Genomic DNA, 27876 nt, shown 5'->3' with positions numbered 1-27876 from the left:
TCATCTGCAAACTTGTTTCGCTTTTTACAAGATGATCAGAAAATAGCCTTCAGAGGAAAGTTTCTTCAGTAAGGAAAACCCATTCTATTCCGATAAATATTTCTGCAAGATGGCCTTGGGTTGCTCCTCAGCTGTTTGCCCACTAGGGTGAGCCGGAAGGGCTGCTGGGTCTGAGCGAGGGTGGGGGGCCCCTGTGTGATCTGACCTAGAAGGGGGTGTGCTGGGCCATGTGCTTGCCAGCCAGGGCTCAGCGGGGCACAGGGTTTCTGGGGGCCTTAGTTGTGCTCAGGCTGTGAGTCGGCCCTTGAGGAGGAGTGGGTGGGATGCTGAAGGGCAGGCTTGTTAGGAATCAGGCTGGACACACATGGGTGCCAGGGTCAGGGGAGAAGGACAGGGAGGCAGGGAGGGAAGGAGAAAGGACGAGGAGTCTGAGATCCAGGAGCTCTGAAGGGACTCTACTTATGTGAACAGAGCAGTGCCCTCCCAGGGAGGTGAGCCCCTCAGGTTGGGTTTGCTCAGGATCCCAGCTTCCTCACAAATTTTAGGGATCTCAAACAGCTGAGTATGAGTTGATGTGTGTATGTGTGTGTGTGGTTGTTCGGGGGGAGAGGGAAGTAGCTTTTCTGGTGTTGTTGCGGGGCCGGGGGCAGGTTTGTCCACTATGATTCTCAAGAAATGCCTTCTGTGGCGAAGTCCTCTAGGTCATTGGTGGAGATGATGCCCAGGCTTGGAGCCTCTCCCCTCTCCTGCCCTGCACTCTGGGGAGGCCCCTCGGGGCGCTGGCCTGCAGAGGGCTGGGTGGGGTTGCTGGGAGCCTCAGAGGGCAGCTGCAGGCCCACATCGTGGACGCTCTGGGGCCTGAGGCCGGCTGCCTCGGTGGTGTGAGGGCGCTGCCTTAGGAAGGTGGGGGCAGAGAGCTGGGAGGAGCAGCGCAGGGGCATGAGAGCCGTCACGGGCAGGGGCCGGAAGCCGGGGTAGAGCACGTAGGGAGCAGCAAGGGTGTCCGGCGGGGTTGGCTCAGGGGACCCCCGCTCAGAGGATGGGATGGAGACCTTGACGTATTTGCCTGTCTCCGGGTCATAGAAGGTCTTGATTTTCACCTGGAGCGGCAGATCGAAGACAAAGTACTCTCCAGACTGGGGGTCCTGGAGGACCTTCTGGGTGGCAGGGTAAGGGGGCTGGGGTGTCAGGGCCTGGGGCCCCCCGGGCCTCCTCTGGACTGGCTCTGAAAGGGCTGACACGGAGTGGCGGTGTGCGGGAGGGGGCAGGGCGCGGACCACGGGGAGCCTGGGCCGGGGCCTCTCTCCGGGGGACAGTGGCCTCCGCTCTGAGTCCTCAGGGTTCAGCTTTTCTTCGCGGCGTTCCCCATGCTTTTCCTGTGGCTGGTCGATCTTTCTCCTCTTGCTTGCCAGCTTCTTTGCCCGCCGCAGGGCCTTCTCTGTTTTGGGCGGGACCGCGGGTGGCTTGCCGGCCGCCCTCTCCAGCTGAGCAGGAGGCTCTGGCTTCTCCAGGAGGCCGGCTGAGCTGGCGGCCACGTCCAGCAGTGAGCCTCTCGGAGAAAGCGTCCTGAGGTCTTCGGCTGATGGCTCCAGCTGGGGGTCGGAGCCAGGCTCCCACGCGAGGGCATGGGTCAGCTCTTCCCTCTGGGCCACCCTGCCAGGGCTGGGGCTGGCCCAGGGGCTGCTGCGCGGAGGCTCCCCTGGCAGCAGGCCAGGCTCACTGGGGGCCTGGGAAGCATCGTCCCAAAAGCTGCTGGCAGCCGGGGAGCATGCACTACTCTCCTCCAGGGAGCTGGCATTGGGGGACGCCGCCAGCTCACCGGTGACCCATCTTCTCCCTGGGGGCCCTGCTCTGGGGGTAGACAAAAAGTGACTATTGAAGCCTTGCACCTGCTCTTCCCAGAAGGTTCCCAGCTGCTGTGGCGGTAGCTGGTCTTCTGGGTCATCTTCCGGCAAAGTTATGGTAGGGATGCACCTTGGAGCATCCAGCTTCACCGGGTCTGTTGAACCGCTCTTGCCATTGTTCACCGTAACTTTCTGTGTGGCCTTTTGGGGTGGCTTCAGCCCCTGGCCCTCTCCTGTGAATGGAGAAGATGGAACATACCACTTTGGGGCTGCCTGGGAGGTCTCCGACCTGGCGGCGCTGGGCACCCACTCGTGGTCCTCCAGCCGCTCACAGGCCACCCCCTTCCCGTGTGTGCCCCGGGCACTGGTGGGTGTCAGTGTGCTGGGCATTTCCTGGCTCTCAGGGGCACAGAGACCAGCATCCCCGCTCCAGCCTGGCCTTGGCGGCTCTTCTTCTTTGTGGCCACCGCGCAGTGGGGACTCCGCGGACATGGACCTCAGGAGGGGCAGCATGATGGGTTTGATCACGGGGGTGGCCCTCAGGGTGTTGTCTTTAATTGCGAAGAGTGTGTGCTTGTTTGAAGTGGAAGCTGGTGAAGGGGCAGGACCTTTGGCATGTGACAGAGCTGTGTCTGGCTTTCTCCCCCCTGTCTCAGCGCCTCTGAAATCAGCTTCCTCCCTCGGCGCCTTCCCGGGGCTCCCTCCTGGCAAACCCTCTTCTTCTGGCGAGGATTCCCGCTTGCTGTACTCCTCCACGCATGCACTCCCGTTACTCACGGCACCGTACTCTAGCTCATCTTCCTCCATCACTTTCTCCTGCTCATCCTTCCCACCGTTACCTGCACTCTTGCCGTTCCTGCCGTCTTCCTGCTGGGTCTCAGTGAACCACGTCTTCTGCTGATCCTCGAACGAGGCAAAGGACTGATCTGAAGAGCTGGTGCTGAACTTGGCCTTACTTTTGAGGCCCGGCATAAAATCAGATTGGCTGTCGCTGTAAAACACATCTTCCTCCTCGGGAGAAAGGGGCCCTGGGGAGAGTTTCGGGTTGAAGTTTGGATTCTGAAGTCCTGCCTCTCTCTCGGGTTCTGTCTCTTGAGAGATGGATCTCAAGAATCCATTCTCTAGGCCAGAGGTCTTTGGGGTCTCTGCAGCCTTCCCTGCCTCAGGGTTTTCGCTGCAAAGCTTCAGGGACAGATGTCTCCTGTGGCGGCGTTGCCTGGAGTCCGAACGCCAGCTGGGCCTGGCATCACCCAACTCGGATTCTCCATTGGTATCGTCCTTCTCATAGCTGTTCCTGTCGGCAGCCTCGCCGTTGACACAGAAGGGGGCTTTGGTGATAGTTGATGGTGAGGTGGGAGTTAGGTAGTTGTCTGCAGAGGCTGCGTCAGGGTCAGCTTTGGGGTCCTTCCGGGTACTGGCGAGTGGCACAGAAGGGCCGTCATCTGGTGTCTCCTTAGAGAACTCATCTGGAGGGTTTTCCTCGAGCCCATTGGGAAGGAGTCCGCCGTTGCTCAGGGGTTCTTGCTTGCCCCTGGTTTTCTCGTCCAGGCCTTTCATGAGAGGCGAGGGGCTGTACGTGCTCTTGACCTGCTTCCGCACATCTTTGAGGTTGAACAGCAGGCTGGGGGCTTTAGATTTGTAGCTGTCCCGGGACTGACATTCACTGGGCTCTTTCTCTTGGTATCCATTTAGCTGTCCTGGGGGTGAAGGGGTTATCTCCGCTGGCTGGCTCTCAGACGATTCCAGGACCTGTTTGGTGGGTATGACAGGGGTCAGAAGCTTACTGATGTTGAAAGGAGGATCGTAACGCTCGTGCGGCTCCACAGGCATATCAAGAGCATCCTTTTCTGGAAACTGCGCCTGGGGATTGTGCTTTGTATACAAGGCTGGGCCTCTCCAGTTGGTCTGTTTCTTCTCTTCTGAAGCATCCTGTAGACTGTCTTTCCCTCCATTGCCAGACTTTGGTTTCCTCCAGGGGGCATGGGTTGGTTTCAATGGAGGAGGGTCAGCCTGTGAGCTGGAAGTTTTTTCTTCCATAGCAAATGTCTGGGGTCCCAAATCCCTCGACACCCAGGTTCCAGATGTGGGGAGAGTCCCTGCAGCCATCTTGTTCTCTTCTTGACTGCAGTTGGCCCGGACACGGCAGGGGGAGGTTTTGTGCTCAGGGGCCGGGGGCTCTCTTAACAAGGGCGTGTCCTCATAATGCTTGAGAGCCTTGCTTTCTGGGACAGCATCAGCAGCATCCTTTCTCTCGGGTAGCCTCGGCTGGTGGGCATTCCATGACTCAAAAGCACTGTTCTCACTATGGAGAAAGGTCCCTTTGCGAGCCCACTCCTGGCCCCGTCCAGGCTCACTGGTGGCTGCCTTGTGGGCAGGAGAGGGGAACTTTGGCTCAAATGAACTGGCTGCATGTTCAGGTGTTGGGAGGAAGCTGCTGGGGCCGTGACTGGCCATTTCGGGATTCTTAGGGGCTTCCTGCTCTCCGTGCTTCCGGCCAGGCTGGTGGCTAGTCTGATGGGTGCTGGAGACTTCGGCAGGCACCCTCCTGACGGTCAAAAAGGCAGAATCGAAGCAGAAGTTGACGCCACTTTCCGGAAGAGGAGCAAATTTGGGGGGATTTTTGAGGGCTGGGGGCTTGCTGGCAGGAGGCCGGCTGTCACAGCGCTGGCTCTCGGTCCTGTCGAAAGATTTGATCAGAGATGACACTTTGGAAACAGGCTTGTTGCTGCTCCTCAGGCCAGAAACTGGCACTTCCAGTCGCCTCTGGGCTGGTGTCAGCGGGGAGCTGCCTTTGGGGTACTTCTCCTCCCCTTGAACATACTTGGGCAGCTGTTGGAATGTGGCTGCCCAGCCTGCATGCTCAGTGCCTTGGGATGGTAACTGACTCCAGACGCCGCTTTTCCGGTGTGTGTGGCTCACTATTCCCTGGTGAAAATTCCCAAACACCTGGCGGGTGGTATCCGGAGACAGGGCCAGGTCGGAGTCATGGAAGGATGCGTCCTCTGAGATGCACAAGCTCCGGAACGCGCGGTCCGTGAGGCTGCTCACCTCCTTGTCTGCGTCATCCAGCACACTGCCAATGCTTGAGGAGTCGCTGAAGCCATCCGCGCACTTCTTACTCCCCTGCATCGTCCGCCAGCCAGGAAGCCTGTCCCCGTCAGCCAGCTGGCGCCTCTGGGTGTGATTTCAGAAGGGTCGGATGCAGCTCTCTTCCCACAAAACTAGAGCTTCCTGGTGATCAGATGCAATTGCGAAGTGGAAATTTCCTTTTCTCTGCAAAGGGAAGACGTGCAGGGTATGAACATGAGACCCAGCTTAGTGGCATCATGTAAGATGACGCGCTGCTGTGGATGGGCAAGGCTGCCTGTGATGGATGATTTTACGTGTCAGCCTGGCTGGACCACGATGCCCAGGTTTTGGTCAAACGCCAGTAAAGCAGTTCATACCCCACAATGTGAGTGGGCCTTGTCCACAAGGCTGGGAAACCCTGAGCAATAGGCAATCCTCCTTCTAGTCTTTGGACTGGACTTGCAACATCGACTCCCCCTCTGGGGTTCAGCTTGTTGGCCTGCCTGAAGATATTAGACTCGCCAGCCCCATCTTGACATGAGCCAGTTCCTTACAATAAGCTCCTTCTCCCTCCATGTACATATACATACATACGCATATATATATAAACGTGTATACACACACATATACACACACACACAGGTGTATATATATATATAATAGGATATATGTGTGTGTGTGTATGTGTGCGTACATGTATATGTGTGTGTGTATATATATAATAGGATATGTATGTGTGTGTATGTGTGCGTACATGTATGTGTGTATATATAATAGGATATGTATGTGTGTGTGTATGTGTGCGTACATGTATGTGTGTGTGTATATATATAATAGGATATGTGTGTGTGTGTGTACATGTATATGTATGTGTGTGTGTATATATATATAATAGGATATATGTGTGTGTGTGTATGTGTGCGTACATGTATGTGTGTGTGTGTATATATATTGGTTCTGCTCCTCTGGAGAACCCCGACTAATACAGTGCCTCAAGCCCACATGTGCCGCTTTTGCAGAGAGAGCGTCTCTGGCATTCCACGGGGGTGTTTCCTCCTCGCTGCCTGTCACAGCGCCTGGTTTATTTCCTTCGTGGTCCTGAGCACAATCTAAAATAAAATGCGTTTCCTCCTCGACCAGCCTCTGCTCAGCCTGTAAGAACAAGGTGTGCAGGAGCCGCTCGACTGTCTGCTTGCTGACGCCCTGGTCCCAGAGCCACGCCAGGAGGGCACAGACCCGACGGCCTGCCTGGCCTGGGACCCTGCACTCTCCCACTTGCCCTGGGGTGTGGCCAGCGGGAGGTGCTGGTAGGAGCCTGGACGGAGGGGGGCCCAGCATGCCAGGCATTTCTGTCCCTCTGCTTGCTTCCTGCTCTGACTGTGGGTGGGGTCCGGGCAACACTGCAGTCTTCTCTAACTATGGCCCCTCCCCCGGGCTCTGACTCTCCCTGGTGCCCTAACCCCAGCTGTCACTTCCTGAATGACTACACCTCCTGGGGTCTCCCCATTTCTGCCTACACCTCTGTTATAGCCCCTTCCTTACATTCTTTTCTTCTTCCTTCTAAAATTGTGGTGACTTATGCAGGACACAAAATCTACTCTCCTAACCATTTTAAGTGCACGTGCCAATAGTATTAAGCGCAGCCATCACCACCGTCCATCTCCAGAACTGTTTCATCTTGCAAAACTGAACTCCGTACCCACTGAATAATAACCCCCATTCTCTTCTCCCCGAACCCCTAGAAACTACCATTCCTTTTTCTGTATCTATGAATTTGACTACTCTAAGGTACCCCATTTGAGTGGAACCAGACAGCATTTATCTTTTTGTGACCAGTTTATTCACTTAGCATCGTGTCCTCAAGGTTCCTCCATGCTGTAACACGTATCAGAATTCGCTTCCTTTCTGAGATAATGTTGCATTGTATGTATCTGGCACATTTTGTTTATCCATTCATCTGGGAGTCGACACCGAGGTTGCTTCCACTTTTTGGCTATTGTGAATGATGCTGCTATGAACATGGGTGTCTGAATGTCTGTTCAAGATCCTGCTTTCAATTTGGGGGGCACATTCTCCGAGATGGAATTGATGGGTCGCATGGTCGTTCCAGTTTTAATTTTTTGAGGAGTCGTTACGCTATTTTCCACGTTAGCTGGGTCGTCTTACGCACCTGCCCACGGTGCACAAGAGCTCCAGTTTCTGCTTTTTTTTTTTTTCCTGACAGTTGTGGTTGTGGTTGCTCACTCAGTTGTGTCCCGCTCTTTGTGACTCCATGGACTACAGCACGTCAGGCTTCCCCGTCCCTCACTCTCTCCTGGAGTTTGCTCAGACTCATGTCCACTGGGTCGATGATGTCGCTGATTTTTGTACAGTAACCATCCTAACATGTGTGAGGTGGATCATTGCGTTCCCTTCTGGATTCTTTCCGAGGATGCTGCTTCCTGACTGGGAGCCTGATCACTACCAGGGGTACACACCTCCGATGCCTAGAGCAGGCCTGGCCAGGGCCGGGGACGAGTATGTGAAAAGTTAGATAAAATAGCGGGTATAGACCCTGGACTGGGCTCCAGCGGGGGGCATTTGGGACAGTGAACTTCTAGCAGGGTGCTGTGAGCCTCAGCTGCCAGAGGCAACACTCACTCAGCCTGCCCATTCATGTTGGCAGAGGAAGCTGGAGAGGCGGCACGCCGCTGCTAGCCTGGCTGGCCTGCACAGTAAGCAAAGGGGCCTGAACAGGTCTGCTGGGGATGGAGAATGAAGATGCTCCACCAGGGTGGCAGGGCCGCATGTCGGGAGTCCCAAACCCCATCCTGGCTCCTCATAGAAGGTCACCTAGAAGGTGTCCACAGCGGCCGATGCCACCATGCTAGCGGCCCAATCTAATCCCAGAGGCCGGCCTTCCTCAGAGTTTTCTGCTTCCTGTCTCTTGACCACAGTGCTCTGGTAGGCTTCTAATGCTGATTTGTTGGCAGGGTGACTTCTTTTTATGAATTGAAGGGCTGAGTTGGGGCTGCCAGAGAAAGCAAAGGACCTCTGCTGCTACTGCTAAGTTGCTTCAGTCGTGTCCGACTCTGTGCGACCCCATAGACGATAGCCCACCAGGCTCCTCTGTCCCTGGGATTCTCCAGGCAAGAACACTGGAGTGGGTTGCCATTTCCTTCTCCAATGCATGCAGGCATGCTGAGTTGCTTCAGTTGTGTCCGACTCTGTGCGACCCCATGGACAGCAGCCCACCAGGCTCCTCTGTCCAAGGGATTCTCCAGGCAAGAATACTGGAGTGGGCTGCCACTGCCTTCTCCAAAGGACCTCAAGTTCTAGTAAACTGGATGAGCTGATGAGGCACCACTGACTGGCCATGGAAAAGACCGCCTTCATGTGCCTTGAACATTGGCGCTCTTGCTCCCCAGAAAGAACAGTGAGTGCCGTTTAGGAGGCACTTGAAAGGGGAGAGCAGCGGCCTAGCCCCTCGCCTGGCCTACCTCACCCCATCCCCCCGTTCCCTCTTCTACTTTGGCTCAGAAACCTGCAGAGCTAATGCTCGTGATCTCAGACCCCCACACAGCTAGTTCTGACCACAGGGGTTGGAAGCATTCTGATGTCTGGGGAAATGATTGCCTTTCTGATCAAAGGAACGATCCCCATCATCTCCACTCTCTGGGCGCCCTTTCTTCTTGCTTTATTGCACACAAGAAGCCTGAAACTGTATTTGTTTGATCCCCTGGAGTAGGAAAGAGCAACCCACTCCAGTATTCTTGACTGGAGGATTTCATGGACAGACGAGCCTGATAGGCTACAGTCCATGGGATCGCAGTGTTGGACAGCACTGAGCAACTGAGTGCACACACACACACGTACACACACACACACCCACGCATGCACACACACACACGCACACGCACACACACAGACACACAGACACACACATGCACACACGCACACACACAGACACACACATGCACACACGCACACACACGTGCGCACACATGCACACATGCACACAGGCACACGCACGCACACACATGCACACACATGCACACACACACACAATTCAACTTGTAACTGAGGTGTTCACTTTGCAGCCCTGAGGGAGAAACAATGCTGACTCAAGGTCAATTTGCTAAGGACCTCCTGGTGGACTTTTGAACACTCCTGAGTCCTTGATGACCCTGCAGGGCTGTGAGCCTGGACCAGAACCATCCCCTCCTCTGGAATCTGTGTTACTGGGGTGAGTTGGGGGCCCTCCGTGGCTTCAGCCACTGTAAATCAAGTTTTCTGTATCTTGAGGTCTTAACAATAGAGTCAGGGAGTCTTCTGGTATCCTGAATGCTGAGGTTTTGACCTCAATAATGACTGAACTCAGTAACACTGGGGTTTCTCTACTTCCACAATGGCACGGAAATAGGATACTTGGGGATCCAAATTAGAATCTTAGAGTTAAGTAAACACCCCCAGTCAATTGAATACCACCTACTACTAGCAGATATTTATTATTTCTTAAACACTCATCTTCCATCCCCTCCTTTGAGCAAAAGCACTTGATACCTTTTGGGAAGTTTCCTCCCCTTGTGGCCTTCAGCCTTCATGGGGCTGAAAGTCAAGGAGCCTGCAGAGACCTCTCAGAGCCAAGGGCCCATGTGAGGCCCAGGGCAGCCTATGGCACTCTCTCTCCTGGAGCGATCTAAGGAGGAAGGCTCCCGGCCTGTCTTTGTCAGCGGCAGCACCTTCTTTTTGTCCTTTCCCGGCTTGGAACTTCAGCCTTCACCTTGAGTCTACCAGGGTTCCTGTCTCCTTTTAATTCTTATCTGTTTCTGATTTATTTGTCTAGTTTCTGCTTCTGTTGCATGTGACCAAAAAACCCAAACTGATCTAGGGTTTGTGTCAGAATTCCAAACAGTTAACAAAAGCTGATCACTGCTATTTAGGGTACTCAGAAAATAACCACATTCCTTCTGCCTCAGGGAGAAGAGAGATCTCCCTCTTGCTGGCTTATTCAGATACTTTCTCCCACTCTTACTTGATTGACCTGGGTTCAATGGGATGATCATAAAGTTGGCCTCAGCTTCCCCACTCCTACCCCCCAATCTCCCAGATACCCTGTGGAACCTTCAGCGGAGTAACTCAAATTGAAGGGGTTTCCAGGGCCCGGCTCTTGAATTAGTTCCATACCTGTTACAGGAGTGGGGGCTGCAGGTGCCTGCCTTGTTGGGTTTTAGGATCTGTAGTTTTAAAACTTCTTTTCACTCTGACATTTGCTGACATTGTTATCCATCTAGAGAAAAGAAGAAAAGTAATCTTGTTGGAACCCCTCAGGCCAAAAAACCAAGCAGGTATTCAGTGCAAAAGATACCTTTAAATGTCAGTAATACAACTGGCTTTCAATTTTAGCTTTAATTTCACATTTGAACTCAACAAAATTCCAAATATAGGCAAGGTGGTTTTATATCCCTTCCAGGGTTCATGAATTTGTGTCTGGCCCAAGAAACTGAAGGAACCTGTTTCAAGCCTTTGGGATTTTCAATATGATTGAATTAGTAGTGAATCACTTTTTGCTAGTTGCATTGGCCCAAAGGCCCTTTTCCCCTGTGAATTAATAACTCAGCTTTTGCAGTAAAGAGAACTAGAGTGGTTGAACTTGAATCCACTCACAAGGAAGAAGTGTTCAATTTATTGTTGGCAGAAGACTTGGATATCTGTTTTGACAGCTAAAAGAACCCAAAAGCTGCCCAGGAGAATTTTAAGAGTATTTAGAATGAAGTGTGAACTAGTTAAAATAAATTCACTATGCTCTGTGTAAATGCAGACCACTGGGGCTTCCAGAAGCCTGTCTTCATCTTGTAGCTCCTGGATATTAATCCAGTCCACAGTAGTTTATTAATAATATTAATAATCATAATAGCTCAAATTTGTGGAGTGCATTTCTTTGGAGATGGCCAGAGGCACTTTGTGCTGCTCACTATCTGGCTAGCCCCCTCCCTGACACCCGAGGCTGTCCTTTGTGTCCTGACCATGTGCTGGACTCTTCCATAGCTCATGCCATATTGTCACCCATCATAACCCATGTGTCATAGAACTGATGGTTGCTTTATTTGCTCCTCAATTAGAAAATTCCATGAGTCAGGAAGGGAGTCTTATTTGCCCGCATGTACCAAACACACCAACACAGAAGCTGGATAAATGTTTGTGGCAATGCTCTGAATTGAGTGTCTTCAATTTGAATTTTAGTGGAGGGCTAGCAGACACAGAAAAGAAACAAGAGAGAGAATTCTGTTGAGCAGGACCCGTGGCCTTGGGTCTTAAGGTGATTTGGAAAGCTCAGATTTGTGTCACTAACTAGAGAGCACGCTCCTCTGTTTGCAGCTTCCCATGGGTTCAACCTGGGGATGAGGGTGAAGTCAGTGCGTGTCGCATATGGACAAGGCAGAGGTGCAGAAGGCCATGCTGCCCTTCATCCTGTGGACAGTTAGGGAGACACCGCTGTGCCGGGGCCGCAGACTCACTGTCAGCACTGCCGAAGCACGTTTCCAGAGGCCAGCACGAAACCATCCTCCTCCCAGCTTTTGATTGTTTGAAGGAAGCCAACCTCAGTGGCTGAAAAGTCTGGCTCATAAGAGCGTTTTTCAGGTGAAAGAGTGCAGTTTCCCTCAAGCAACACAAATGAGGCAAAACAGCATACAGTCAAATCATGCTGTAAACAAGGCCTTGGAATCTGCCTTGACGAATATATAGAAACAAGAATGAATATTTATTCATGGTGTGGTAAGTTCCTATTTATGTCTATGCCTTCAAAATCAATTTGTTCTTTTAAATGCTTCCTGACTCCTCACCCCCTATTATTCCCTTGACTCATTTACTCTGCCTTTAGTCTCCCCTTCCCCAGGGGATTGCCCAAGGGGGAACCTGGCTCCTCATCTGACTTAACTTCTAAGGTGCAATCAAGACTGTTGGCCGCTATCTTCCTGGGAAGCTCTCCCATCTTGATTTGGGAGATGTATACACTTTCCATCTCAGCCGAATGGCCCATCCCTTATCTTCCTCTCTTGGACGGCTGCATTTCCTCTGCACCTGGTCCCGGGACCTCTTCTCCTCTCCCCTGATGGGCTCGCCAGGAGATTTCAGCCACACTCGTGGTTGCCACGAGCTTGCATGCATCGATGGCATGTCCAGGCCAGGTCACCTGTGTGGGCCCAGCCTCTGTCCCCTGAACAGCTTCACAAACTCACACATTTAGTATGGAACCCACGACCTTTCCACAGGCCAGTTCTTCCTCTGAGGGTCCCAGAAATCTGACTCCCTGTGACTGCTCCCTCTCCCTCTTCCATGCCTTCCCTAAGCCGAGCCATTTCCAGGTCCCACAAGTCTCAGCTTTGAAAGGCCTCTTACCCCCTGCACACGATTTCCAACTCCACAGTCACTGTGTGGCCCCAATTATGGGTGTCAGCAGGTGAAGTGCTGGCATCTGCCCTCATACAGGCAACCCTGGCGCCTAGACAGACTTCTGAGAACTGCTCTCCTAACACGCCACCTGCAGATGCTGGATGCTGGGCATGGGTCCTGCAAAGCAGCAGAGTGCGCCAGGGGACATGGGGTCCCCAGCAGGAACTCATCGACGGGGTTTTCCAGTTCAGCCTTCAGGGAGGGGCTGAAGGCTCTGGTGATACAACCATAGGGAGGGCATGCGTGGGGCACCTGGGGCATATGCACTGCTGCTGTAGCCAGAGGCAGGGAGAATTGTACTTGAAGAAGTGTTTTGTCTTCTTTACAAGGATCATCTTTTGGATTAAAATATGTCACACAAGCCAAATCTGTGGGAGCATCCCCATGAATCAGCTTTTTCTCACCGTGAGCAATGAAATAGCCTTTGCATGACTGCTCCTAAATTCTGATTCTTCCAAAATGTTTTCTCACGTGATGCTTTTCCCCATATCATCCTGACCGATGCTGTTGCACGACTGTGGGCTGGAATAAGTCATTTTGCGCAGGTATTGTTTCCTCTCTCTTTTGTTCGTTCTCGAATGTCTCACATTCCAGGCCCTCTAGGCGGGTGAGCCAGCAGTTCCCTCACTCCCGTTCCTGCTCGGCCTGCGGTGCCCTGGGCTTACTTCCTTGGGGTTGGTCCTGGCTTACTTTCTTGGGGTGGTGGTCCCTCTGCCTGGGATGTGTCTCTCTGTTTCCCATTCACCAGTTTCTGACCACTTCCTCCTCTCTTCCCCTATTCCTTATAGAATTCTAAAAATAAACAATTCTAAAAAAACAATTCTAAAAACAATTCTAAAAAAAAAAAACAAAAATCACTGCATTATTCCGCTTTATCTGCTATGAATCCGTCTTCCCAACAAAGCTTTGAGCTCCTGGGGTTGAGGTCCCGGCTGGTCCATCTCTGACTGACAGGATGCCTGTGTCATGGGGCCGTTCGTCAAGGCTTTCAGCTGCTGTTGCTGAGCTCGCTTCTTGGGCCACAAGGATGTGATGACAGAGGTTTGCGGCGAGTGTGCGGCCTGGGAACGCAGAGTCGAAAGCTCTGGGGCCTCACGTTCTCCTGGTCTCTCACAGGACTCCTGGCCGGCAGCCAGCCCAGGCCTGACAGGTCAGGCAGCCCCACCTTACACGCACCAGGCCCTGAGGTCAGGGGGTGGGTAGGGAAAGGGAACCTGCTGGCACCCCCTACAGACCCTGATCCAGACTGCCGCACGCAGCTACTCAGGGCTGGCGGGTGTGCGTGTGGCGGGTCCATAGAACCCAAGCAGACTGTGCCCCGGGGAGGCCCCAGCTCCTTCCTCCTCCATGTGGCTGCACAGTCAGTTCTGAGATAACAGAGCCTCGGAACCGTGCGTGTCGCACCGTTGCTGAGTGACAGAGGTGGGCTTGGGACCCCAGCCTGGCTGGTCTTGGAGTTGAGACGCAGCAAGGGAGGTCTCAGTTGGTCTGGCATGGCTGGGTTGCCAGACTGAGCTAATTAAGAATGCAGGATACTCAGAGAAATCTGAATTTCAGATAGAACAATGAACATATTTTAGTATAAGTATGTCCTATATTTGGGCCATACTTTATATTAGCCAAATTTCTCTACAAAATTAATCATCCCATGTTTATGTTGAAAATAGGTACCCAGTATTAACTGAAATTCAAATTGCACTGGACGTCTTGTTTTTTCATCTGGCAACCTGAGGTCCTCACCAGCTTTTAGTACCCAAAGTGGATCACAGTCAGAGGCAGCCAGTCCAGTGAGTCAATCCTGGGATGACTCATCGCTGCGTGTTACTCTGCCGTTCAGGACACACTCGGGGATCCATGATCACATTTGGTTCTTGTGACCCTGGTGGAATGGGTTCAACAGGCCTTTATTAGCACCATTTTCTAGGTAGAGAAAGAAAGGCTTGGGGAGGTACAGATGATGCTCGGTGTCACACAGCATGTGAAAAAAAGAACTGGGATTGGCATTCAGCTCGGGTTCACCACCTGACCACCCTACACTTTCTCCAGCGTGAAGCCCTGGCCCCTCTGATCACTGGGCTCAGGCCCAGAAGGGCGTGGCCTGGCTCCTGGACTGGAGCTCAAGGGAGAATTGGGAGAGAAGGACGGTGTATCATTCTGCTCACCTCCTAAGAACTTCACAGCCCAGTTTTTCATGACAACAACATGAGCAGAAGTGACGATTCGGCCGGTTGGCACGGGCTCCCTCCTGTCTGGGGAGGCGCTGGTGGCTGGTCCTGGAGAGCTGGGAGGGTTGCTCTCCGGCTGCTAGGCAGGCCCTTCCCTTCTCCTTGTGTTCCTCCCGTGTTTGCACAGGAAGCTGCTGGGGTTTGCTTGGCTGCTGCGTTTGACCACTTGCCTGTAGTGTGGTTTTTGAGCTTGAGCTCTTTGGGTGGATTTAATTCCCTTAATTGAATGGTGTTTTCACTTTTCAGTAAAGGGGGAAGCCGGAAGCCAGTGGAAATGACAGGGGTTGGCTTTATTATACCCAGAAGGCCCTAACAGATAGGAATTGATTCTTCTTGGTCTTCTTTCTGGGTGGTTTTCTGAGACATTGACTTGGGGTTGCCTTGAGGAGCAGTTCAGTATAGTGAACCATGACAGTTAGCTTCTCCCAGCTTGTGAATCACAGATGCTGTACACATGGCCTCCACCACTTCACACTGGGGGGTACCCTGCTGGTCATTCTCGGGGCAAGCTCCTGACCTCTCTGTGTATTTTCCAACAGTCTTCCTGTTTCAGAGGAATGACCTTGTCTATGTCCTACGTTTTACATGGCAAAATCAACTTCCTCGGTTGGAAAGGGCTGTAGACACGTGGCGGGCATCTACAGGGCGGCGGGCGTCTATGGGGCGGCGGGCCCGCTACTGCCAGCCTGTCTTCTTTTATTCCTTACGGCTGGAAACTGAAGCTCCCTGGGAAGCTCGTCCCATACAGATTGCTGGAGCTGTATCACACCTGCCTTTGGCTCCAGGGCCCTGCAGCCTGGCCTTTGATGATTCCTCCCTAGCTAGTTCCCAATGCGATGACCGCTCTCTCCTTATAACTCCTTTGGACTTATGGAAATCAGAAACTTCAAGATCATTTGTGTTCTAATAGAGACCGACATGGACTCTCAGAAGCCACATTTGAAGCTTGTTCCCATGTCCACCCACTCAGTATTGTTCACGCCTCTGGGTTCTAGTGCCGGAGATCCAGCCCAGGCAGGGCTGACCTGCGCCCTCTCCTTGCAGAGCTGGGATGAACCGAGGGATGGCGCTAGGCTGCGCTTAGACTGCCTTTGACTGGTTTCCATTGGGCAGTGCCTCTTAACCATGAAAACTGCACCTTTGATTTGCACACAGGGCATCGCACACTTGGTTTGACCATTTGGCTCCACTGGCATGGCTCTTGGCACTCCAGGGTAGGGGATTCTGCTTGTATCCTGGCCCAGCCTGGCTTAAATAACCCCAACCTAGGGGCTAGACTGGGAAAACCAAGGGTTCTCACACGAACCCTGAGGCTTCTACGTGTTGGGAGAGGACAGGGCCTGCTTCCTCCAACCCCAGGAACATGGTTGGTTGGCCCTGGGGGCCCCAGCTGCAGTGCCAATTTGGCATGCATCCAAATCCTTCCTGAATCACGTCATGTGTACAGGGGCCTCAAAGCCCGGCAGCATGTAGAAGTCCAGGGAATCCTAGGGATGTGACTGAAGAAATCAGCTCGCCTGAGCTTGCCAGGTGCAAGGAGCTGCAGGTCACAGCCACTGTGGGTGTTCGCCTGCCCTCGGGAGACAGCTGGGGAGCAGAGACGCTTTCTCTCTGGGACTCAGCGCAGCGTGACTCCCACTTCCCGCCTTGGTCCCTGGTCCACTGTGCCTGGATGGGATGCTTCCTTAGGAACCTCTGAGCATTGCCCAGACCTGGGGCCATGTCTGGAGTTGGAGGCACAAGGAAGATTGGGTCTGACCCAACCAGTGCTCCCCACAACAGGAGGGTGCCAGTACCTGGCATCACACACCCGGGGCCATCCAGTTGCAGGAGATAACCAGAGAAGCAAGGCACAGAGGCAGGGAGAGGAGGAGAAAGACGAAGCGATGGGCTGGGTTCCAGCAACCTGCTTTTCAGTTCCGTTTCTGTTTCCTGATTGCGTGACCAGGGCGGGCAGAGCAATGTTTTGCTCTCTGGGGCAAAAGCCCTGCTTTGTAGCGCTGACTGATTTTCCATGGCTGATTTCTGCTGTGACCTGGCATCTGAGGCAGAGTTGGGACGAGGCATGAACATGGGCTTGTGGCGCCTCTGCATCCTGCAGGCTCCCCTCGGATTTGCAGTTGCTCTTATATCCTTGGGCAGGGCTCTCACTCCACAAAGGCTAACAGAAGCACTGTTTCTGATCGTTCCTGATGGCCAGCGTTGCTGAGGATCACTCCTTAAAGCTCCTGGTGGCCAGATGGGTTGCCTCAGTCAGTGCAGTCTTTGGACCCTCCCCTCCACCGGAAGGAGCTCAGGTCCAGCATTGGCTGGCTTTTTGGCACGGCTCCACTGAGAGCTCTCTGCAGACACTGGGGGACCAGCCTCGGTGGCCAGATGCCCCTTGGACGAGGGGTACTGGGCTCTCTTGTGAGCTCAGAGGTGCCCCAGTTTACCTTTATAGGAGTGACTATGCTGCCATCAAAGGTAAACATAGGGGCAGAAGAGACCCGGGCCCAAACAGCTCTGCCCTTGCCTCCTTTGTGCCCTCCTGGAAGAGGGGTCAGTGCTAGCCACGTGCCACTGCCAGAGGGGGCCTTAGGGGAGTTGATGGAGCCATGAAAGGCTAAGAAACAAGAAGCACCAAACTGGTAGAAATGGTTTTGATGCTCAGCCCAGTGACCCTCTGGCCTCCTTGTTAGATGCAACCCGAAGTCCAGGGGCCAGACCACTGCCAGGCCAGGGCAGGGGAGCTGCCAGAAGGGGGCATACAGCTCTTTCAGAAATACAGGGGCCACCGAAATGCTGAGCCCATCAGGCATCTGGGCCAGATCCCAGTGCTACTCTGTGCTTGCTGACTACACCCTTGGCTGACTTACAGGGAGTCTGTGAGCCCCAGGCTTCTTGTCTGTAAAATGGAGCTAATGATCTGGCCTGTGTACTAATAACAGGGCTTCTCAGCCTCTGTACCCCTGACTTCGCCAAGGCCCCTGGGGCAAGATCACTGCAGCTGAGAACTGCTTTACAGGAGAAAGGAGAAGAACATTAGTAAGGCCTTTGGGGCACCCTTTGTTAGTTCCTTCCTCCCTTCCTTCCACCTCGCCCAGGAGCATCCTGTCCTGTATTCTGGAAACGGTAGGAAGTGGCAGAAGACAGGAATAGACTAGGCTTTTCTGGGCAGCAGAAGGAGCTGGAGACCAGGGCGAGGTCCTACCCCAAAGCAGCGCCACGCTGAGCAAGTCACTCCACCTCCACCCGCGCTTGAGAAACTGGGGCAACAAAAACCAACCTCAGTTCTGCCCCAGCCCTGGTCGGGGGGTGTGTGCAGCTTCCTACGCGGGAGGGGGCTGAGGAAAGGAATGGTCATGCATTAGGCCCCGAGGCAGCCACCGCTCGAGATACTCAGGGCCACCAGACTCACCAGGCCCTGATCCTGCCCCAGCCTGGGGGCTGCCTGCACAGAAGGCCTACTGAGCCCTGTGAGCCCCAGCCATCCTGCTGTGAACTTGACCCGCACGCGGGCCCCTGGGCAACAGGGAATGTGTGCGCAGTCTTTCTCTGCGTATGTTCCAGGGGCAGAGGTTTCCCACTCGTTTTCCCCTCAACACACAGCAAGAAATATATCTACATTACAGCATCCAATCAGCTCAGAGACATATAATTATACAAAACAAGGAAAAGTCATGAAGCAAAACTTACTTTGCTTACATGGGCCACTCTGATATTTCCATCCTATTGCATAGTAGTCTTTCATTAAAACAAACAAAACACACCTATATGCAATGTAGTATGTGATTTAAGGGCTCAGTAATGAGTATAGTCTGTAGCGGTTTTTTTTTTTTTTTTTTTTTAAACTGTCCTAGACCAGAATCTGATCATTCCTGATCAGGCTCTGTTTGGGGTTGCCCTGTTTATAGTGAAGCTAGGTTCTCATTTGGATGGAGAAATAGAGATCCAAGGCCCAAACATAGTGACTGTTAGGGCCTGACCGGATTCCCATTGTTAGGGAGAGGAGAAGAGCACCCGGGTGGTGGGTCCACAGCCAGGCCTTGCCTTTCTGCTTCACTGCTGCCTGCCTCTTTCCGCACAGCACCTGGCTCTAACACAGGAGCATTCATTTGTTAGACACGTGAATGAATGAGTAAAGGAAATCCCCATTTACAGAGCACCTGGCACGAGACAGGCACTTTATATACTGTTTTATTGCTTTCTATTTATTATGTAATTAGGAAGCAATTCTGAGAGGTAGAAATTACTCCTGTTTTTTTTTTTTTTACAGAGGAAGACCTTGAATCCAGAGACGTTTAATACTTGGTAATGCAGAGCTTGAACCTGGGGCTGCTGGAGAGGGATAGGGTCTCTGCATCCTACATTTAAAGAGGCACCTCCAGAAGCTTCGGCTTCAGGCTGAGAAACTGTGCTTGGCACCACCCCCCAACTCCTGGCTCTTACCCGCAGGGCTCCCTGGAGCTCATCTTAAGACCCGCAGTCACCCTATCCCCCGTCTTCTGTCCTGGGCATCCCTTTCCACCTGGGAGTCCAGCTTTGGCAGGCCACCCAGCAAGGCTTTCATTTCAGTAGATGGACACCTGACTGTTCACTTAAGAGCTGCAGAATCAGTTGGGCTTTGGACAAATCACTCAGTCTGAGCCTCAGCCTTGTTTTTGTGACCTGGGGCTGATGGGAAGGTACAGCCTGGCCCTTGAGGAAGCCTCTACGGGCTATGAAGTGGGTGTTACGGGGCAATTGTAACTCCACTCTGCAGAGCCTTGTCCAGAGAGGAGGCTGCTTCAGAGACTCCCAGAGGAAGAGGCACATGGATCTGCTGGGACTGGGATGTCCCTCAGGTAACCATCCCCTCTCCAGCCTCTGGGAAGAGAGCCAGGCCATATGGGAGGACACCCCTGGAAAGCAGCCCCGAGGGGAGTCCCAGGCTTGGGCAGAGAGAAGAAGTTCCAGGAAGAGCTCCTGGAACCACAAGGAGGGCAGAGAGGCACAGGGCTCCCTCACCATCTGCAGACTGCATTTCCCCGTCCGTAAATTGGTGCCACAGGGCTGGGTGGCAAAGGCAGAGAAGCAGAGCTGCTAACTGCCGTGAAGTCCACAGCCACCAGCTTTCCCAGGGGTCCCAACCACTGGCCAAGTCAGATGGGACCTGTGTCAAAGGAATCTGAGGTGCAGAAGCCAAGAAACAGAAAGGCTGAGCAACTTGCCCAAGATCACACAGCCAGGGAGCGGCAGAGCTGGGATTCAGACCCAAATTTCTGTGCCAAGCAGTTTTGCCCTCCTTGCGCAGCCAAGGTCGAGAAGGTTATGGGGTGGGTGTCTCCCTCTGCCTTGGTGTCCCCACAGGGTAGGAAGGGGTGGAGGTCTTTCTTGTAGCACCTCCTCTCCCCATCAGAGAACATTTGCTTTAGTAAAGCTAGAGAAGGCACCTGCTGGACACGGCGAGCATCCTGCAGGGTGCCTGCTTCCTGGCCCCTGAAGTGTCAGGAAGATACGAGTGTCCGGGCTGGGGGGGGGTGTCCCACAGAGCCCTTTGGACTCTCTAATCCCTCCCCAACCCCATAGACACATCAGAGCCCCACTGTCCCTGGCCTTCTCCTCACTTCCTGCTGGAGGCTAGGACGTAGAAGGGAAACGGCTGGTTGGTAAGTGACAGCTGTCTTCCCTGGATGAGACCAGCTCATCCAGGGAAGGAGAGAGAACTTCTCTACTTTGGGGACACAGTCACGGAACTGACAAGCATCTCTTCTTCTTCGCAGAGTTCTTTATGAAGTGCTTAGAGCAGTGAGACAAAGAATTTGCCATCCAGGCGATCCTTCTAAAAAAATTGAACAGTGCTCTTTAGACGGACAGGATTATTTAAAACAATGACTTGAGTTGAAGTGGAAAAAGTCAATTTCTTGGAGTTCTCCTTGCTGACATCAACAAGGAATCTCTTCTCCTCTTTCGTAAGACAGTGGTCCTTGCTTCTCAGAATGCCCTGGAGGGCTTGTTAAACAGAGTTCTGGGCCCACCCCAGAGATGCTCTCTCAGGATGTTGGGGCAGGGCTAGAGCATCCAGGGACACTTGGGACCACACTTGGAGCACTGCTGCCCTAGGCCTCGAGTGACTGGAGGTTGGACCTCTTTCTGGGAGGTTGTACTGATGAGTCATATGCTCTTGGGCCGCTTGATGTGCATGGGGGTCAATGATTGGTTTGGGCTGTGTCTGCCTGGCTTTAGGCCTGGCTCTGGGCAGGCTGTGCATATGCAGGGTACAGAGATGAATCAGAAATGCTTCCTTCTCCAAGGGACAGTTGCCTGTGGGAGGAGAACAGGCAGAGATCAGTGCCATCTGCAGGGTTCAGGATGTGGGAAGAGGGTGGTCTCTCCAGGCAGTGCTTGCTTGAAGGCAGCTGGGAAGGAGCTTTGCTGCCAGTCTGTGTGCAGGCACCCAGCTGGCTTCAGCCGCAGCACCCAGCAGAGGGGAGTGGAAAGATTAGAGTCAGACTATGGCACCCCACTCCAGTACTCTTGCCTGGAAAATCCCATGGACGGAGGAGCCTGGTGGGCTGCAGTCCGTGGGGTCGCGAAGAGTCGGACACGACTGAGCGACTTCACTTTCACTTTTCACTTCCATGCATTGGAGAAGGAAATGGCAACCCACTCCAGTGTTCTTGCCTGGAGAATCCCAGGGATGGGGGAGCCTGGTGGGCTGCTGTCTATGGGGTTGCACAGAGTCGGACACGACTGAAGCAACTTAGCAGCAGCAGCAGCAGCAGCAGCATGTCCCGTTTCCCAGCACTGTGCAACCTGGGGAAGCTCCCTCCACCTCTCTGAGCCTCCCTTCATTCTCTGCAGCTGTCCTCACCTCTGTGGGCGATGATGAAGGGTAGAGATGAAAAGTGTCAAGGGCCCAGAACAGACCTACACAGAGTGACGATTCAGTAAATGGAAGCTTACACCACTAGAGACCTTGGGTGTTTGGGAACAGACCTCCCTTAGGAGGAATTCCGTATCTATCACTGTGGTGCTGACACCCGCCAACAGGCTTGCAGCGTGAGCTCCAGCATGTCAGGACTCTAGTAGGTGCTCGCTAAATGCCGCTTGCCACGTTTCTAACCTCCAGACGGGGGCGCTATAACATAGTGCGAAGGGCGTGGACCGAGGCCAGACCTCTTAGGGCACGGTTCTTGGCTGTGCTGGTTGTGAGTGGCCCTAGGGAAACCACAAAACCTCTTTCTGCTTCAGTTTCCTCATCTGCAAAATGAGACTAACGTAATACCCGCCGCCCAGGGTCCTTGTGAGGACCCAGTGAATCCGTGTCTGTGAGGCGGCTGACACCTGGTAACTGTCCATGTCTGATCACTGTCCTCACCGTACAATCTACGCCAAGCCAGGGCTGGGGCACGAGGTCACGAGGACAATGCCTTTCCCCGACGCCAAAGTGAGAGAAGCAAGCCAGCGACTGCCTAGAGCCCCCAGCGCTCGCCTGTCCTTGGAACCAGCTCGCACCTTTGCCCTCTGACTGGTTCCTCTGCCTGAGCAAACCGCTTAATTCCCTCATCTGAATGCTTATTGGCTGAACGTTAAGAGCATCACTGTTTGTATGGCGGTTGTTTCCCCTGAAAACCATGCCTGCGTCTCCTAAGCTATCACTGGAACCAATCTGAAGAAACCTTGCCTGCTAGATGGGTCAGAAAAAAACAAACAAACAAAAAACCAGGTCATCTATGTAAGCATTCTGCATACAGAGTAACGCAGCCAGATTCCTATGGTGAACTTGGCGGGACGCTGTGGGCAAGGAGCAGCCCTGAGCCCGTGGGTTTAGCAAGTGGGTCTGAGTTCCTGCCCCTTAATTTCTGCTGGTGCTGCATGTGACCAGGCCGCCTCAGGCCAGGGCAAGCCCAGTGGCAGCTCTAACATGACCTGGCCATTGCAGGCGGGGCTCAGAGACACGAAACTGACCACCAGACTGGGCAGAGAGTAGAGAAAGCACTGGTTGCTCAAGCGAATCTCAGTTTCCCCTCTGCTCTTCCTTCGTCAAGCCTCAGGTAAAGGCTTTAAGATGGGACGTGGCTAAGGTGAAACCCTTCTTTTAACTCAGCCTTGAAGTCCTCAGCAGCTCAAGCCCACCTGGGAAGGGGCCACTCAGGGACAGAAGGGACCCACTGAGGCCAGGAAACAGTGTCCAGGTGCAGAGGCCCAAAGGAACCAAGGGTTCCTACTGATGCCAGGCGTAGGCATCTCCATGGGTTCAGAAGCCTTTCGCTGTGCAGTGTCTTCTCTGGGCTAGTGTTCATAGCCAAGCTGAGAATGGAGGATACGGGGACGGTTCTCTCCCCACATCCATGGGCTGGGGTCCAGAAGGTTGCTTTCTCCTTCGATGAGAAAGAGTAGTCTGTCAAGTCCTGGGGAGAAAGCCATTTGTGGTCCATTGGCTCCTCTTGGAATCACACTTGTAGACACTCTGACAGCCGCACCTCGGAAGGGAATGCACTTCGCACCAAGCCCTCTTCAGCCCTGGGAACCGAGGGCAGCCAACAACCCACGCCATCTCAGCCTTGACATTGCTGCCACGTATTTCTTACTTGCGCTCCCCCTCCAGGAGACGTTCGGAAGGCTAGGGATGGCCTACATTGGGGGTGGCATCTCAGCAGTGCTCCACACATTCCATTTTGGGGCCTCGACCTGTGCATTTATAATGAGCTTTGTCCTCTCCTTCCCATACCCCCACTCATGTCCTGTAACCCCCGGGATCAAGTAGAAACTAAGAGGTGTTTTGGGTTTTCCCAACTGACGAAATGAGACATGAGATTGCATTACAGGGCTACAGATTGGCTGGGTCTGGTGAAATGTGATTTAAACTCTCAGATGGAGATAAAACCAAGACCACTGCAGCTTGCTGGGGAAATGTCAGCACCTGTGCCTCCATCGGCTCTCTTCTCTGGAAGCCCTTTTCGTCTCTCCGGTAACCCCGGGCGGATGGAGTGAAGGCCTGAAAGCCGAGGAGGAAGATGGCCCAGGCCAGGCTCCCTGGCTGGCAGGTTTCACTTACTGAGATTTCTGGCATAGGCTGGAGGAATAGGGCTATTTCCAGATGCGGGGCTGCCCCTTTCTGTAAGGGTCTCCTGGGCTGCCTTAGGGTCAGGAGCAAAAGGAAGAAAACACCAAATCACTTGCTGGAATCCCGGGGAAAAGACATTGGGGTGGATGCACTCTTCCTCAGGGGTCCCAGGGCCACCGGGCCTTTCCTCGCCTCCTCTGCACACCTTTGTATCCTGGGCTCCCAGGGGGTCCAGGTTCCTATACTGTTAGGACCCAGCGTTCCATCAGCCCCCGACCTGCCAGCAGGCTACGGTCACTCCCACCCCAGTGAGCTTCTGGTCACCAGTGAGCAGGCACAATTGTTTCCCTCTCAAAGACCAGGGGGCAGATGCAGGCTGGACTTGGGTCACCCAGAGATGTCTATTTATAAACCATCCCGATAAGCACAATCTGCCCTGCTCAACCTAGGCCTTATTCCACTGCAAAGCTAATTCTCCCAGGGGCAAGCTGAACATTTCCTGTACCAGCCAGACTGGAAAGACGAGCCCCGTGGAGGGGCAAGGAGCTCCAGAGCTAGTCATTGTTTCTGCAGGGTCCAGCTCACAGGCTGGACAAGCTGGAATGCTTACTGCTGTTTGTGTGGAAAACAACCCATCTTAAGGCGTGGTACAACAGGGGTCAGCAAACATTTTCTGTGAAGGGCTGTGTAGTAAAGGTTTAGTTTTTTCCAGCCACACAGCCTGGGGCAGTTGTGAGCTTCAGCCAAAGACATTATGTAAATGAATGAGTATGGCTGCGTGCCAATAAAACTTTATTTATAAATCCAGGGGCCCAGCCCACAGCCTTGGTTTACCAACCACTGTAGAAAAGGGAACACAAATACTGGAAAATTAGACCTCACTTAACACAAACATTCGTTAATCTACTCTCCAGGACTCCTATATTTTGGGTTTTAAAAAATATTACTTCAAATATTGTTTGTTATAATTGGGCTAGATATGTTGAAAGAAAGGATTCATAATTCAGTCTTTTTAAAAATGGCCTTTATTTTCTAGGGCAGTTCTAGGTTCTCAGCAGAACTGAGCAACTAAGTGAAAACTACAGAGATTTCTCATATAGTTTCTCCCTCACCCCCCATGCATAGCCCTCTGCATTATCAATATATCCATGGGGGGTGTTAAAAATCCTTCTTAATAACTTCTTAAGGTTAATCACGTAAGGTCTATTTAACTTTACATACGTATTCAATGTTGTTCTTCTTAAGGATCAGTTCTCCATGAGGGAGAAAAAGATACGATGATAGCTTCAGGCAAGCCCACCTGTCTGGTTGGGGACCCCTGGGGTGGAAGAACACACAGCCTGGGGGGCTTTCCCTGCTGAAGCCACACATGCTCTCAGAGTCCATGGGCCATGAGGTCCTGATGACCAAGTGTCCTCTTTGTTACAACTAGTAGGATCCTGCCTGACCCAGCAGTGGGGGACACAAGAGAGCCAGTCTCCCACCCTAGAACCTGTAAGGTCGCACCCATTTGACAACATAGCGCCCTGGACACACCCAAGACTTGTGCCCACTCAGCCATGTGGGAGCAGCGTGTCCTGAGGGATGCACGGAAGGACCAAGTCACACCCGTCTATAGTATATCCTCTGTTTCCTCATGGTGCAGACGGCAGTCCGTCACCACGGCACATGCTGCGCACGGAGAAACTCAGCCCCGACACGGCCCTGGCCACTCACAGCGCCCTGCACAGCGCCCTGGCACAGGGTGGGCAACCTCCCAGCCCCGCCGGCCCAGAGTGCACACTGCTGCGGCCAGTGGGAGCTCGTGCCTCCCAGCCTCTGCGAGGGAACCAGACCGGCATCTGGCCCTACCTTCCACTCTCCGCAAGTCGCGCTGCTTGTTCTCCGGGCCTCCCAGGAACCGGACAGGATCCTGACTCTTCCAGCAGCCTGGCTTTGCCCAGCAGCCAAAATTTCTTCCCTTGTCAGCCAGACTGCCCAGAGACAGAGGGGAATGGATGCAAGACCCAGACCTCTTAATGTTCACAAACCTGCCCACCTGAGGAAAATCAGGGACCAGAAGCTGGCCAGACACTGGAAGCTGAGGAAGCGTACCTAAATAGAGACCCGGCCGGGGGAAACCAAATGGTGTTCTTGGTGGGGAAGAGGCAAACAGTCCCCACTGCAACACCCGCGTGGTGTCATGTAACAGTCAGATTAAACAAACAGCCTCAGCAGCTATTTTTACATCCAGATCGGCCACGGGTAATAGATAACTTGGGGAGTGAGAAATTGCTTGCCTCTTAGCCGGATCCTAACCCAGGATTCCAACTTCTATTCAGATTGATTTTTAATACTATTCTAGTGCTGAGATTCGAATAAAAATCTCCCAAGATGCAAAGGAAAACATTTGTTTAGGGAAACATTATAAACACTCGTGTGTGCCTTGGAACCAGCGCCCAGAGGCCTGCTGATGCCCCGGGGCAGAAATAGCCCGTTTCATCATCGGCTCGGAGGACCGCAGCCTGCATTCCTCGAGTAAGGAACCGTCCTGGGCTGTGCTTTTGGAGCAAAATAACATGCCTGGCTGCAGGCTGGGGGAAGGCTAGCCTGGGGTTTCAGGATGAGAGTTGCTGAAGGATGTGAAATAATCAGAGAAGAGGTAAGGTAAGTGCCCACTGCGTGAGCCTGGCCGTGGCAGATGTGGTTGTTGGCAAGGCCCAGGTGCCAGGTTAGAGCTCCCCTCCTCCTCTCTGGAGGGCAGGCCTCTCCCCAGCCCTGAGGTGGGCTTATGTCTGCCTTCCCATGGCCACTTCCTATCTTGGCCTGGGGTCACCTGTTCCCCAAACTGCCCACAGACCCTCCCCCCCCAGACCTTTTCCAACCCTCCTGCCTTTGCTCACACCATGCCAGTTCCTGGGTGTTCTATTTACCTTCCCCCAAGCTGACCCTGGGAGAGCACAAGAGTTTTAATGCAGGAATTTCTTTCTTTCTTTTTTTCAAGATCCTTTCTCATACTCCCCTTCCCTGGGGCCTGGGAAGGCAGAAGTGCCTGGTCCCAGACAGGTGTCCTGCTCTGTGGATGCCCAAAGCCTTTGGAAGGCTGTGTTGCACTGTACCTCTGAATCTATTTGTGGACTGCCCTGCCTGCCCCCGTGGATTACTCACAGCCAGCGATCTCAGTCTCAGCCCTAACTCAAGGCCCGGCACCACCTCCAGCCTCGAACCCACGAGTAGCAGGATCCCAGGGAGACAGGTCTATGCACTTCAGTTCAAACGAGTCACAAAGAACAGCTCCTCGTGGCCCTGCAGATGGAGTGGTCAAGACCTCCAACAAGCAGGACGATCCAGCCCTTCCTCCTCCTGGGAGCCTCTAAACTTAACTTTTGAGGACCTGTCTGTGGGGGCACCTGCTCACTGATCAGCACTCAGAGATGCTTTGAGGGACACCCACAGTGAACCCCTTGATTCTACCCACCCCACTTACCTCCCCTGAGTGTCAAAATCAGTGCTAGCCAACCTGAAGAATCAATTTGAGAGATCAACCAGCATTAAACAAAACAAAACAATAAATGGGATTTAGAGCGCTAGCCCCCTGTATTTCCGCCAAATCACTCAGCCTCTCTGTGCCTCGATTTGCTCATCTCTGAGATGGGCAGATGGCCTGTGCTCTGTGGGGTTGAAGATCAAATAAGCTCATGTACAGATATGCTTCTATGTTACACAGCTTCTCAAATGGTAGGCATTCACTTGTTATTTTCTTCCCTGATTTTTGCCACGTCTTCAACCATCTGTACCATCGTTTACTTATCTTTCGGTAAAGAGAATTCAAATTGACTTATTTTTTAAAAAACAGAGCTTTGGGGTCAACAGCAATACCTGAAAAATCCTGGATTTGAAGCTCTAGTTTTTTAAATCCACCCCCCACCCCCACCACCGCAATTATACATTGGAACAAATATACAGCCAGTTTGTATGCTATCTGCTTTTGCCCCTAACCATTTTGTTCTGGATTTTAGGAAAAGTTGTATTTCTAAATCCCATTTTAAGGAGGAGTTTGTTTTGAGGAACGGGTAACCTGAGCTGAAACCATTCAACAGGGCCCCTTACTTTCCTCCCGCTCCTCAGAACGTTTCTTCCCCAGCTTACTTTTAATTCTTCACAGATGGAGAACATGACCTCATGTCTGGTTTAGGATCCTAGAAGTGGTGAGCTTTGCTGTGTGGCAGGTGCTGATGGTGTTTGCTTGAAGTGGCTGGTTGGGAAAAGAGAACTGTAAGGATGGTTCAGGAAA

General features: G+C 53.0%; 1 protein-coding gene and 1 long non-coding RNA gene across 3 annotated transcripts; one reads left to right on the top strand and one right to left on the bottom strand.

The window, feature by feature from the left end:
• Positions 1 to 27839, bottom strand: C25H10orf71 (chromosome 25 C10orf71 homolog). Of its 2 annotated transcripts, none has more exons than XM_069572575.1 (3): positions 27732 to 27839; positions 10080 to 10182; positions 1 to 5117 (listed from the first exon to the last, which is right to left on the bottom strand). In XM_069572575.1, the coding sequence occupies exon 3, from the start codon at positions 4971 to 4973 to the stop codon at positions 669 to 671; it is 4305 nt and encodes a 1434-aa protein (XP_069428676.1). In that variant the 5' UTR covers positions 4974 to 5117; positions 10080 to 10182; positions 27732 to 27839; the 3' UTR covers positions 1 to 668. The 2 variants fall into 2 exon arrangements, with proteins under 2 accessions (XP_069428676.1, XP_069428675.1); XM_069572574.1 differs by lacking the exon at positions 27732 to 27839 and adding an exon at positions 25455 to 25676.
• LOC138430388 (uncharacterized) lies at positions 25314 to 27172 on the top strand. The gene is made up of 2 exons (XR_011253143.1): positions 25314 to 26249; positions 26587 to 27172. It is a non-coding gene; the product is annotated as an uncharacterized lncRNA (long non-coding RNA).
• Positions 27840 to 27876: the final 37 nt, after the last annotated feature.

The sequence above is a fragment of the Ovis canadensis genome, chromosome 25, assembly GCF_042477335.2.
Source record: "Ovis canadensis isolate MfBH-ARS-UI-01 breed Bighorn chromosome 25, ARS-UI_OviCan_v2, whole genome shotgun sequence".
NCBI classification, from domain to species: Eukaryota; Metazoa; Chordata; class Mammalia; order Artiodactyla; family Bovidae; genus Ovis; species Ovis canadensis.
This window is presented reverse-complemented; position numbering and strand designations above follow the sequence as displayed.

Bases quoted from the DNA above. Each gene is read 5' to 3' on its own strand.
- C25H10orf71 (XM_069572575.1), bottom strand. From the start codon at position 4,973: ATGCAGGGGAGTAAGAAGTGCGCGGATGGCTTCAGCGACTCCTCAAGC.